At 39.4% G+C, this 13,985-nt stretch overlaps 1 protein-coding gene across 2 annotated transcripts; it reads left to right on the top strand.

The window, feature by feature from the left end:
* Nucleotides 1–3,955: 3,955 nt before the first annotated feature.
* On the top strand, nucleotides 3,956–13,836 carry ccnk (cyclin K). Of its 2 annotated transcripts, none has more exons than XM_041976240.1 (11): nucleotides 3,956–4,079; nucleotides 5,399–5,625; nucleotides 5,817–5,898; nucleotides 5,994–6,125; nucleotides 8,782–8,887; nucleotides 8,974–9,031; nucleotides 9,508–9,677; nucleotides 9,766–9,974; nucleotides 10,061–10,091; nucleotides 10,320–10,391; nucleotides 10,799–13,836. In XM_041976240.1, the coding sequence occupies exons 1-11, from the start codon at nucleotides 4,071–4,073 to the stop codon at nucleotides 11,326–11,328; spliced, it is 1,626 nt and encodes a 541-aa protein (XP_041832174.1). In that variant the 5' UTR covers nucleotides 3,956–4,070; the 3' UTR covers nucleotides 11,329–13,836. The 2 variants fall into 2 exon arrangements, with proteins under 2 accessions (XP_041832174.1, XP_041832173.1); XM_041976239.1 differs by having other exon boundaries at nucleotides 10,317–10,391.
* The last annotated feature ends 149 nt before the right edge of the window (nucleotides 13,837–13,985 follow it).

Below are 13,985 nucleotides of genomic sequence, written 5' to 3'. Positions count from 1 at the left end.
AGAGAGAGAGAGAGAGAGAGAGAGAGAGAGAGAGAGAGAGAGAGAGAGAGAGAGAGCGCGCGTTTACACACACACACACACACACATAAAAATAGAGAGAAAAGGAGAGAGAGGGACCAGGCGGGCAGACGAGACACCTCCTCCTTTTCTTCCAGCAAGCTGGGGTCCAATGTTTCCTAGTTCCCTACGTTGTTGAGGCTACTTCTTGTTGACTCACGCGATGAAAGATGCGCTGTTCGGGGGCGACCACGTGTTATGTGTGCTTGTGTGTGCGCGCAGACAATACTGCCTGCGTGCGTGTTTGGGCTTGCCTCTGTGCAGTGGGGAAAGGGGATTCAAGTTCAAGTGCGCCCGTGTCTTTTGTGACTCAAATGCGTGAAAGCGGAGGACGAGACACGAACACCGGGGGAAGGGAGCCCAAGAAGCTCCCCAACCGCGAGCTTCGCACTCAACTTAATTCACACATTGGGTCACATTGTCTTGCTTTTGAAGCAGTGTCTAGTTACCTCCAAACAACCCCCCACCACACCCCCTCACATTCTTCTATCCAAAAATGCCAATTTAATAAAAACTGTCTGGTCACTTTTCTCTCTCCCTATGAGCTTTTTTTCTTATTTAAACTAGTTGGGAGACTTCTGCCCTGTCACACAATAGCATAAATTTCACATATAGCTGCACCTTAGTGTTGAGCTTGTGCGGTCATTTGTATACCTTTAATTCAGAATGAAAACTTCTGCTGTAGTAAAAGTAAAAGTGTAAAGCACACATATTTCCCCACATTGTATCAGCGGGAGGGGAGCAGCATGCTGCAGGTTTGTTGTTGGGATCATTTAAGCATGCGGTGAGGCAACAGTACCCTCTGTTGGCACAGTCAGGAGACATGAACCATTTAAGGAGGTGACACCTTAAGCATTAACATACTTTAATATTAGTTTATAGAATGAAGCCTACTTAAATCATAATCTATACAATTCAGTATCCAGAAGAGTCCTTAGAGCAGATCAGGGTAACTCAGTGGCAATTAATGGCACTAATGGTCAATCACTCTACACACTCTTTACTGTATTCATTTGCAGTTAAGTGATTTGCAGCAAACCTTCTCATGCAATTCAAACTTGTGCAGCGCTGTAATTTGACTGAAGCGCATTGTTGAGTAAAAATAAAACCCTCTTATGGCCATTTAAATTTGACACTACTTCCTGGTGGATCAGCAGAGATGTGCACAGCCATATAGCAGGACATTTTACAGCCTGCCATTAATAAAACATGCTGGGCAATTTTAAGAGCATTAGAAGTTTGATTGCTTCAGGGCAGGCCTAGGGGACCTTCAGAACAGTAATTATTTATATAAATGAAATGTCATCTCAGCTCTGGCTCAAGCAGACATAACCTCAGCAGATGCCACATTGGAAACACAACACAACAGCTTTCTTTCACAGATCGACCAAAGGATGTTGTCGAGCAAGTTACATAATGAAATATCTTCTTTTCTTTTTTTTCCAGCCTTTCTGCTCGTCTTCAGATCTGAGCCAGGAGAGCAATAGCAGGCCTTGGACATGCTGGATGCTAAAGGAAAACATGATCCTGAGTTCACACGCTTGTCCTTTTGCCATCTCTGCTTGCTGCAAGCAGCTCCTTGATCCCCTACCCATGGGTTTCTCAATAATACATCAATGTCTCCATTATAGCTTATATCTGCAAGCTCCAGGCAAAAGCAGTTTAAGATGGGGTGCATTGGGCCAACGTATCCCTGATTGTGGACACAGGAAAGGTTTTAAGTCCAAAGTGTTGCCTCTAAGGAGACATGCATCTGGTGGTAAGTGTCATAACTGAATAAGGGGAGAACCTGAACGCACCGCAGGGCAACATCTATACCAGGGATGTGCTAAAATGGAAGTTTGGCCAGCTAACATGAGACCTTATGTTGATATTCAATCTCTTTTTGTAAAATCGTGAGGATTTAAGCAGGTTCTACACACATTATTTATGTAAAAAGCATCAAAATGTGCAGAGTTTAAAAGCGTAGCTCTTGCACATGAGTGGACAAAAGTACATGCAGCTTAACTGAATTTGGTTCTGGGTCACATCCTTTATTACATCCCTTTCTATTTTTCATACCCCCATGTACACTGCATACCCTCTAAAGCAAACAGAAATTACATTAAAAGAGTGTCTTAAAATAGAGCAACATATATGATGGAAAGTGCATATGATACACGTTTCAAGAAAAAAATATGGGGTTTTGTGTTGAGGTTAAATGTATAAACCCTTCAAAGCAGCCATTTTGATGTGATTAACCACAATGTGACAGGGCTGACATAAACAATGAAAGGTCCACTCCAGGAGAGCTTGGTAATGTGAATATTGCTGTGGGATTTGCTTATAGTCGCTGCTTCATTATGCAATGTTTAATATTAATAAAGAAAGTATAAGTATATATTATTCATAAGCTGATTTACTGTCCTTGGTGTGTGTGTGTGTGTGTGTGTGTGTGTGTGTGTGTGTGTGTGTGTGTGTGTGTGTGTGTGTGTGTGTGTGTGTGTGTGTGTGTGTGTGTGGATTTGAGTGACAGATTGAGATGCTCCCTTGCTACAGGCAATACAACTAGACAAGGCTCTTACTTTTCTACAGGACTCATCCTGACAATTTCTCCCACAGTTAAGAGGATTTGTCCGAGCAGGGGTGAATATATAATGCATGCAGATTCCCAGTTTTAATGTGGACAGAGTAAATGATTCAATGCTGGTTTTTTCTCAGGAGTGAGACCAGGAGGGGAAGGAAGAGGGCACAAGATGTTACTTGAGGTCTACTTCTACTAGACATAACATGTAAAGCAGACACACACAATGGGGATTCTCATGCTTTTTTTTTTTTTTTTTTTTTTTGTCATAACTATATATTTATAGAGGACCATTTGTAGAGGCTGTGGACTTAACAGACCAAATTAGGGATAAAATGGAAGCCACCATGTCATTTTGAGTATTTAAACAAATAATCCAATTCAAGGTCAATTTGGGCTCCTTTTGCATTTAGTTAATATAAAAGACAAACAACAGGTCATTTTACTTGAGTTTGACTAGTATTTAACAATGGCTGCTGAATAAAAGCTGTCTCTGTGATAAACTGGCACAAACAGTGTCACTTTAGACAAGTTACTCCGATCACTCAAAGCCACTTTTATTTAAAGAAACTTGACATCAGGGGAATTGCTGAGAAACAGTATTTATATTGTACATAAAAAGAGAATATAGCATCTGTTTAACCTTGTTGATCATTGAGACTGATTTCAGAATCTGGCTATGTAATACATGAAACAAAAGACTTTTATTTTTTGCTTGTATTCTTTTTTATAATAAATCATTATTTCATCTAAATAACAAAATAATTCTGAATCACTATACATATGATTATAGCATCTCATCTGCATTTAGATGTGGTAATACTTCAATTAATTTATGAGAATTAATTCTCAAATTGTTGTCTGGACAACTCTGCAGTCTTTAGAGAAACTTATGGTGTGTTACGAGAAAATTCCAAAACAATATGATCACTCAGAATAAAGTAAATTCAAATGTTGATTGAGTTTGTTGTGCTGAGGTTTGCGCTATCTTATCAAGACGACTGCGTTTATTGATAATGAAAAAAAGACAAACAGGAAAAAAAAAGGTACTGAATGACAGATCCCACGAGTTATTATTTGTCTCCCTCTAGCGGCTATTTTTAAAAAAAACTCATTTTCATGATTGTCAAAAAGGAAAAGGGTTCAACTTTATCATTGTAATTATTGTTCTAAATTATAACTCTATCATATAGAGTCATTATTAGTATGATTATTAATTAAATTTCATAATAACTTAAATTTTCAGAAGAAGTACAAAAAAAAAAAAAAAAAATGCTACCACCGTACTCACGTACTTGATGTTTTGCGTCATGACGTTTCTGACGTCGTGCAAAATGGCGGTGCCCTTGTTACAATGGGGGCTGTGGTTCACTTGTTAGCCAAGTTATTATAATTAAAAGCTCATTATCCTTTCAGTTATCTCATAAAGGTGGTTTATTCAGACGTCTACATGATAAAGGTACGTACTATGTTTAATTTTAGAAAGGAGGAGGACGAACAGGGCGCATTCTAGCTACTTTTACAGGTTACAGCCTTCTAGCCTTATCGTTCCTGGAAGTTTGCTAGCCGAGATTAGCTAGCTGTGTGACGCTGGGGAAAGAGAGTCGCCTGCATAGGTGCCACTTGACCTCCTTTCATTTCCTGTCAGTTTATTCAATTTTCACATACAAGTGCGTTTTAGCAACGACATTACATGCCGCTGACCTTATACATATTTAAGCAAGTTGGTTGTTAAGCCAATACAAGAAGAGAGCACATCTGAGTAGTGAACGGGAGCAAGCCGCTAGCCCTTTCGTATTGCTAATTTTGTAACTCTTTTAATTGAATCCAGATCATTTTGGTTTTTACATACAAGAAAAATGGACGATAGTGGTTATCGATAAATGTAGGGGATATGACAGACTACGTCAAAATACCCCACCACGTTGTCACGCTACTGATAATAAAGCTTTCGCTCTTGTTAGTTAGCCTAACTCGAAGTGGTGGAGGAAATGTGCCCATTCCTCACCAAATAGAATTATTAATCACTCTTTGTAATTATTATCACAAAATGTAAAACTATAGGCTTTCAGTGGGCATACTTACCCACAATGTGTGTTGTCATGAGATCTTTAACATCACTGAAATAATGCAGTTGTTGTTTGTTGGTACGAAGCAGGATTCATTAACCTGCTAACGTTTTCCTTCATAAGTCTATTTATTTAGTTGGTACATATTCTAAGAGTAGAATGAGCTAATAAACACCATGTTAAATATTTAATATGTTTTCCTTTATATGATTTATATAAAAATCATAGCTGGTATGGTGAATGACAACTAAAGCTGTCATGTATTCTAGTTAAATTACAGTATCGCAGTAAAGTTAATGGAGTAGAAGAAAACGTGGTATTAATAAAGTAACTAACAACTAGCTTAATTTATGTACTTCAAATGTTTTTTGCATAATCATAGTAATTCAGGGCATATATTAAGATATATCACAGCGATGCTAAAAACCAGTATATAAACTTGATGATAGAAAACTTGTTTTTAACAGGCCCACCATCAGTATTTGCAATAGTATGTACTGCACAGTATATAAGTATTAGTGCCAGTTATTTTCTTTAAAATCTGATTATGTGGCTTTATAAATTTAGCAAATTTAAAAATGGAATTCATTAAGGACTTTGATACTCATTTAATGGGCATAAGTGATTGACCAACGCTGATAAATTTGAACTGTTTTGCACTGGATGCTGTATTGAGTAATTATAGGCTTTCTGTCTTGTGTCTTGGCAGTCCAGTGCAGCAGGTCCATCCACCTCCTCCCCTCAATCAATGAAGGAATCCAAGGAGAACATGACTGGCCAAGCAATTCTGGACCACATCAAGCCATGCTGGTACTGGGACAAGAAGGATTTAGCCCACACGCCATCTCAGTCGGAGGGCCTGGACCCTGGCACAGAGGCACGGTATCGGAGGGAGGGAGCCCGCTTCATATTTGATGTGGGGACCAGACTTGGCTTGTATCCTTGATTGGTTTATTAAATTCAAAACTGTGAAAAAAATACTCATTTAAAATATTGTGTCCTGCTTAGTATTTCCCTGTTTTTTGTTTGTTTGTTTTTTACAGGAAATATAAGTTACCATGGTGATATGGCATTTTACATAACACAGTACTGATTTAATTTATGTAGGAATCCTTAACTGTTAGCAGACACTATGACACGCTGGCAACTGGCATCATATATTTCCATCGCTTCTACATGTTTCACTCCTTCAAGCAGTTTCCCAGATATGTAAGCTCTGTTTGTGGTTATTAGTTATTGGTTTTTCTTACCCCAAAAGGTAGACAAAATGTGTGGGGTTATTGTTGTGTTTTGTGTTTCCACAGGTGACGGGTGCTTGCTGTCTTTTCCTGGCTGGAAAAGTAGAGGAAACCCCCAAAAAATGTAAAGATATCATCAAAACAGCCCGCAGCTTGCTGAATGATGTGCAGTTTGCCCAATTCGGAGATGATCCAAAGGTGCAGTTTCTTTTATTTTCTATCTCTGTGTTGACATTTTTCTTTTAAATGCCTGCACAGAATAAATTATATATGTCAAAAGGTTTGGTATATGAATCCCTCTTAGTTATACTTTATAATGATATATAAGATGAAGCTTGTCTGGCTTATCATGTATAAGCAGTAAGGATCACCATTGTCAGTCCTATGTAATTCCAGTGTCATGAAAGTTTGGATGAAATTAAATCCCCATATTAATGCACACATTCATATTACAATTAGCTGGAAAAAGAGGTCATGGTAACTGCCCACCAGAGTTCGTCATGTCTCACTCCAATTTGCATAATTGTGAATGTTAGAATAATGAGCCGAAGGGTAAAAAAAACAACTACAAAATAAAAAAAACTACTTTTAGAACAGCATTTATGAAATATTTTAACTTAGTAATCTGCTTTTTTTGTTGTTGTTGTTTTAGAATGGAGAACTTTAATAAAACAGTATAGTGTAGATCATATTAGTCTTAAAATAACACTTATAGACCCTGATGTGTCTGATTACTCTCTCCTACTTAAATATGTTTTTAAAAACATAAAATATTTTTATTATTTTAGAATCCTCAATGCTTACAACATATAATCATATTTAATATGCACAATACATTCTGGGATAAAAATGACTAAGCCCACCAGTAATCATTTTAATAGTGATCCAACCTTTACTGATTAGCAGGAAAGATTTCAATTCAGTTCCATGTTGTTTTGCCTCCTGTTTTTGTTTCCACTTGAAAGGGGACAAAGGAAATAAAGCAAATCTTCACAGCGTTTCAAAGAAGTAGCTAAGATGGCTCCCACTAGACTCATAATTGTACATTACCAACATCTCCCCTGATTTATGCAATACCATGTTCAGTAAGTGCTTATAGGAAAGGGCTCAGAGGTATTGTGTGTTGCAGTAGGAGACTATAACTGAGCAGTGTGATGTTATTATGCTCCACTTTGATTCTGAGTACCAGTAATAGATGAAACTTAACACAGACAGACACTCTTGGTTATGTACGGCAGGAATTTTCACTGTCCATTTGATTCTGTTGCTGTTCTAACAAAATCACACAGAAAACTCAAGTTGGTCCCTCTCTGCACTCAGACCACAGATCCTTCAGTCCTGGTTGGTTGTTGATCAGTTTAACACTTACCAGCTTTTTAAACATTGAAACCACACCAATTTTCAAGCACAACAAAACTGAACAATTGCATTAAAAAATTTAACAATTTGCACTTGAATTCAACGGTCTCCTGAGTCTTTACTCTAATCAGCATGAAACTTTCCCCTGCCAAAACTCAGCAACCCCACAATTAGCTTCTGGATGACAAATGATTAAATTCCTTCATCATCATTGACAGGAATCTGCTGCAGAGACACCACAAACTTTTTCCTAGTCTTGTTTTCTTACCTCACTGTTCTTCATCATGCTCCACATTTAATGTCTTCAGTTTCACATTGAAAAGGTTGCATGAGTCATATTTACAGTGTTTGTAAGTGTTTGCCCCCTTCCAGATTTCTTATTTTCCTGCATGTTTGTCACATTTAAGTGTTTCAGATCATCAAAAAAAAAATTACTTTTTTTTATTAGTCAAAGACAGCCCAAATATAAACAAAATGCAGCTTTTAAATGAAGGTTTTTATTAGGGGAGAAAAAATCCAAACCTACATGTCCCTGTGTGAAAAAGTAATTGCATCTCCCTCTTAAAACATAACTGTGGTTTATCACACCTGAGTTCAATATCTCTAGCCACACCCAGGTCTGATTACTGCCACATCTTTTTCTCAATCAAGAAATTAGTTAAATAGGACCTGCCTGACAAAGTGAAGTAGACCGAAAGATCCTCAGAAAGCTAGACATCATGCCCAGATACAAAGAAATTCAGGAACAAATGAGAAAGGAAGTAATTGCGATCCATCAATCTGGAAAAGGTCATAAAGCCATTTCTAAAGGTTTGAGACTCCACCAAACCATAAGAAAGAGACAGAGCAAATATGGCCTGCATGGCAGTGTTCCAAGACAAAAACCACTGCTGAGCAAAAAGAGCATCAAGGCTCGTCTCATTTTTGCCAGAAAACATCTTGATGATCCCTAAGACTTTTCCCAAAAGACTGATGAGACAAAAAAGTTGAACTTTTTGGAAGGTGTGTGTCTTATTACGTCTAGCATAAAAGTAACACTGCATTTCAGAAAAAGAACATCATACCAGCAGTAAAATATGGTGGTGGTAGTGTGATGGTCTGGGGCTGTTTTGCTGCTTCTGGACCTGAAAGACTTGCTGTGATAAATGTAACCATGAATTCTGCTGTCTACCAAACAATCTCTACCAAACATCTGTTTGTGACCTCAAGCTGAACAACACACCAGCAAGTCCACCTCTGAATGGCTGAAGAAAACAAAATGAAGACTTTGGAGTGGCCTACTCAAAGTCCTGACCTGAATCAGGCTGTGGCATGACCTTAAAAAGGCAGTTCATGCTCAAACCCTCCACTGTGGCTGAATTACAAAAATTCTCCTCCTCCACAGCGCTGTAAATGGAATCATTGCAAGTTATCGCAAACGCTTGATTGCAGTTGTTATTAAGGGCTGGGATATACTAGCTGTTAGCGACACATCCATGTCCATTTTCTTTAACAGGAGGAAGTGATGGTGTTGGAGCGAATTTTGCTCCAGACGATCAAATTTGACCTGCAGGTGGAGCACCCCTACATGTTCCTGCTGCGCTATGTAAAGCAGCTCAAAGGTGGGATGAGACAAATATGGCAGTGCGACCACTCTGACTATGGGAACTAGTAACGAGCAGGCTGTTGTTTTGTCTCCATGTTGTAGGGGAGAAGAATAAAGTGTGCAAGGTGCTGCAAATGGCCTGGACTTTTGTCAATGACAGGTGAGCCAACTGCACAGCTTCCCAGTCTCACTCACTCACTCACTCACTTACTCACTTTTTCCATATGGTATACAAGAAAGTAATCTTTGTATTTTAAAGTGTTATTATTTAACTTGCTGGCTTTCATATGCATGCTGATTACTTTATGTTGTATTAGATGTGGCTTTGGAGTCTGGGAATGATTTATTTATAAAAAATGCTTCCTGAAGTCAAGAGTGGTTTAAGATGCAAACTACAAAACTATCAAATCTGGTCTTTGTGTCGGTTCTTCATCATGTTGCTTTCCCTACAGTTTTTTGTCTCCTTATTTTGTGGTATTTACTATTAAATAAAAATATGATTAGGTAGTAAAGTGGAAAATAATGTCTTTTTAGGTTCCAGAGCTCTATTTTGATAACGTTTCCCAGACATAATTCAGTGAATATATTAACCACACTGTGTGTGTGTGTGTGTGTGTGTGTGTCCGTCCTTGGCAGCTTGTGCACCATGCTGTCACTGCAGTGGGAGCCAGAAATTATTGCTGTAGCCGTCATGTACCTGGCAGGCCGCCTGTGCAAGTTTGATATCCAGGAGTGGACCACCAAGCAGCCATCCCGTCGCTGGTGGGAGCAGTTTGTCCAGGATGTCCCAGTTGAGCTGCTTGAAGGTAGTGATTCTTGCACTTTGCCCATTTCCTCTGTTTGCTTAGCGTCCTCCCAGATTTTTCTAAACCAAAACATTTCTCGGTTCTGCAGATATTTGCCACCAAATCCTGGACCTGTATTCCCAGGGAAACAAGCCCATTCCTCAGCAGATGCAAGAGAAGGAGCGAACGCCAACTCTTTCCGCCTCTGTTCCCCCAGCACCGCAGGGACAGCCGCCTGTCACCAGCCCTCCACCCCCACCACCAAAAAAGACGTCCCCCCAGGGTGGCAGCCCTGCTCGTCCGCTTAAACGCTCACATGTAAGCTTCACCTGCACGAGTAACATTGTCTTGTAAGAGTTCCACATTTTAGGTGCTAAAATTGTATCCATTTTTATTTGTTTCAGACTTCTCCAAAAGATGAACCAAAGGCTCCAGGTAAAACACATTTGTTGAACATTATTATAAAATATGTTTTTATTTCAATAATGTTTAATCACTATTATATCGTCTAAAAGAGTAACAAGAATCCTATGATGAATCAAAGTCACACTGACACCATGTGCATGTAAAGTGGCTCAGATTAGTATTTCCTGGTACATTTAGCATTTTATGAACATCTGAGCAACTATGAAGATCAATAATGCAATATTGGATCATTAGCAGAACCTGTTGGATCAAAGATTCCCAGATTGGAGAGCCCCATGCCCCCGCTGCCTGCATCACAACCTCCCCCAGGTAAGAACGACCCTTTTTGTATTTGTTTATGTTGAACTTGGATGCATGTTGGAACACCCTGCTGTCACCAAATAGGCTGATAATGAGTAGGCAGCAACCCTGCCTCCAACTGAAGCTCACAAAGCAGCCTAAAGTCTTTAGCCTGCTTACATAATCGCAACTCGTCTGGACATTGTTTCAAAACACTCGCATACCCCTAAACTATCCCAGACCAATCTGATTAGTGCTTAAGCCTCATAATGAGACCACTTCCTGTGGAGGTGAAGCGGGGTTGTCTTGGCCCAGCTCTGCACTTGCTGTCTGTGAAGGGAAGAGGTTATTTGAGGTCACACTGAAAGGCGGTAGCTTTGTGAAGCTTACAAATAAGACAAAGGTGATTTTTTTTTTAACATGTCTTTTCTCTCCAGCTCCTCCCACAGAGGCAGAACCAGGAAATGAAGCAGCTCCTCCACCCCCACATGCCCCACCTCCACATCAGCCTCCTCCACTTCCCCATCGCCCTCCTCCACCTCCACCCTCCAATTACATCATGTCCACTACTGGTTCTTATATGTCTGGAGAGGGCTACCAGAACCTACAGTCCATAATGAAAACAGAAGGTCCCTCCTACGCCCCCATGCCACCCAGCTATGCACCTCCAATACCGCCGTATCACCCACATGTCTATCCGCCACCTGCAGCACCACCTCCAGGCCCTCCACCTCCTCCTTCCACATACCCACCGCCCAGTTTGCCACCAACCTATCCTCCACCGGGCTATAACAGCTACCCTCCACCACCGCCTCCACGTATGCCGCCAGGCCACGTACCTCCTCCAGGGATAGGTCTTCCACCCACTGGGTACCCTCCTCCACCTCCTGTGCCCCCAGGACAGTCACAAGTGCCCCTTCCACCTCCACCTGGCATGGCTATGAACCGTGGTGGCTGGATGAGATGAGGCTGATCCCAGCTGAGCTTTTTGGAGACTGGAAACGACCAGGAATTTGTTTTCTGGTTCCAACCAAGGAAAGTGGAGCTGGTTCACCTTTAGTGCAACTTCTGATACACAGCTGCTGAGGCTGTAAATGAGGATTTCTCAGCTAATGAACTTGAGAGTATAAAAGGAAGGTCTGGACAGTTTTGTTTTGAGAACCACAAGAGAAGTAAAGTTTCCAGTGAGTATTTGGGGAAAATTGTGAAACGAGTGACATTAGCATCTACAGGATGGGAGCCATGGTCCCACCTTCAACATGTTACTGTAAACATTTTATTTCTGTTGTGGGAACGTAATCTAATTCTGTTTTCTTCATTGTCTCACATGCTGTCCTCACTTATTTCACTGTGAGATGTTACTTATTTTTGCTTGCCATGAAAGTAGATCTAAGGATCAGTCTTGTATTCTTTTTATTCTCTTATATTCTTTCATTGTGAATTTCCAGTTGTCCCAGTTCTGGTTTACTGAGTTTCCAGATTTACTGATGGAAAACTGGAATTTTCCAATAAAGTTCATAGTGTCTATAATTTTCTATAGCAGATTTAGTTATCAGACACTTCGTTTTAAACATCAACTGATTCGTACACGTCACACAACATCCAGTCACACCCCTGGCAAAGATGGAAGACTACAGTAGAAACATGTCAGGTAGGGTTATGCTAAAACCAAGTGTCTGATAACATAAGAACTAAATCGGCTATAAACTGGAGTTTAAAGAGAACTGGTGGCTGAATGTGCAGTAGTTCATGCTGTATTAGTTTGTTTAAAACCTGATTCAAATTCGTATTTCACTAACTCAAAAAAATATTTTTTTTTCCAAGATATTTCTGCTAAAAATAACCTTTATTTTATTTTAATCAATGAAGTACAGAACTGAAAACCTGTCAGATCAACCATGTCTAACACTGGACAGCATACTGTTTATTTGTACATTTATACTGATGGTTTGGAGAGCTTCTATATGTGCCTTATTCAGGCTTCTCTGTATCATCATAGATTCGGTTTAGTTAATGAACAGTTCTCGTGACATTAACCTTCATTCCCACCTAATTTTTGATCATTTCCGCCTCGACATTACCAAGTTTCTATGGTTATAACTGAAGAACTACAGGGTCATTTTCATTCAATGACACCTCATTTGAAAGGTAATAAGCTATAGTTTCATAAAATGATCTTTACTATGTGGCTGAAATACAACCTGACCCACATCAGGTAAAATTTAGCTAAAACCCTTTTTTTTTCCCCCGTCCCTTATGCATTTTTTATACCCATTATTAAATAAGCTTAATTTTTAACATGCCTCATGCCAGACACAAAATATTTACTACATATCTTCTACACTTTGTCAACTACATCTGGTTGAAATAGTAGATTTCTAGGTAAAATCTTATGGGAGCTATAGACTTTTTAGTCTCAAGTGACCTATCCAAATTGTGCCAAATGCTTTTACTTATTTCTGTGACGTTGCAAACATTACCGATGTTAAAAAAAAAAAAAAAAAAAAAAAAACGTCTGGCTGGAATTTCCAAATCATATGGAATTTTCCTCTATCTCAGCCTTAAATATGTTTTCGTCAGATTTGCGTTGCCTTATCCACTCTCAGACAACGAACAATGGGGGTAGATGACGCCACGTGACGTACCACTCGGAATTACGTGACAACTCAAAACTTTGTACTACGGCGAAAGCATGTGAATATCCCTTCTCATATAGTCTCAGATGGGTTTTGCACCCATGGAGGGTCAGAGGTTTCAGCTCCCTCACTTTCTCTGCAGTTTAACAAGATGAACTAAAGACCAGGTTCATGTTTTGGACTGATGGCCTGGGGAAGAAGCTGTTCAGGAGTTTTAGATCAGAGTGTCCAGTATCCAGTAAAGCTAGAAAATGCAGAAATGTAAATTCTCAAACTACAGAAAATAAATCCCATGCTCGTCTTACTGGTGATTCATGGGAAGCTCAGTGCATCTCAAGCAAAGCAGGGAGCTGGAAACACATCAGTTCTGCATAAAGACATCTTTATGCAAGAATGTCAAAAGATCAGTGTGAAATAGACCTCTTCATCATACTGCAGTAGCATTAAATGTGGACAAATTTAAATCTATACACAGATTTAAAAATGACAGATTTTTTAAATACTTTTAACACTGGACCCTTCTGGTAAAAAGTAATACAATTGATCATGGAATAAATCGACAATGTGACATCAGGACCACCAAACCGGTTGGCAGTCCCGTTAGCTTTGTTGCTGCTAGAGATTTCGTTTCTTTTACTAATTGTGTAATTGTGTTTTGGTATTTGGTACTTGGCTCGTTTGCAGAGAATCTAAGCTTTCTAACAAGGTATGGCTTGCCTATATTGACAAAAGTGTTATTGGAGAAGTTTTAGTTTATCAAGCAAAAAGGCGATCAGGTAGTAATGAAGAGGTTAATCAACAGTTCTCATGACATTAAAGACCTGCTTTTCTTCCTTGAATTGAGTTATTTGTCATCAGTCTCCATAAGGTGAAAAGTTGAAATTAGGATCTTTATCTTCTGATACTCGTCCAACACGTTTCATTTGACTAGAAATGACTGAGGACGGATGTTTTAGACCAGAGCTAATGTAGCCAGAAACCATGTGAA

Source organism: Melanotaenia boesemani, chromosome 22 (genome assembly GCF_017639745.1).
Source record: "Melanotaenia boesemani isolate fMelBoe1 chromosome 22, fMelBoe1.pri, whole genome shotgun sequence".
In the NCBI taxonomy this organism is placed as follows: Eukaryota; Metazoa; Chordata; class Actinopteri; order Atheriniformes; family Melanotaeniidae; genus Melanotaenia; species Melanotaenia boesemani.
The sequence above is the reverse complement of the archived record's forward strand: the minus strand, read 5'-3'. Positions and strand labels throughout refer to the sequence as shown.

What these genes read in the sequence shown, in the direction of transcription:
- ccnk (XM_041976239.1), top strand. An exon ending in CTATGTAAAGCAGCTCAAAG is followed by an intron (nt 8,888 to 8,973) that starts GTGGGATGAGAC and finishes TCCATGTTGTAG; the next exon opens with GGGAGAAGAATAAAGTGTGC. An exon ending in CCCAGTTGAGCTGCTTGAAG is followed by an intron (nt 9,678 to 9,765) that starts GTAGTGATTCTT and finishes TCGGTTCTGCAG; the next exon opens with ATATTTGCCACCAAATCCTG.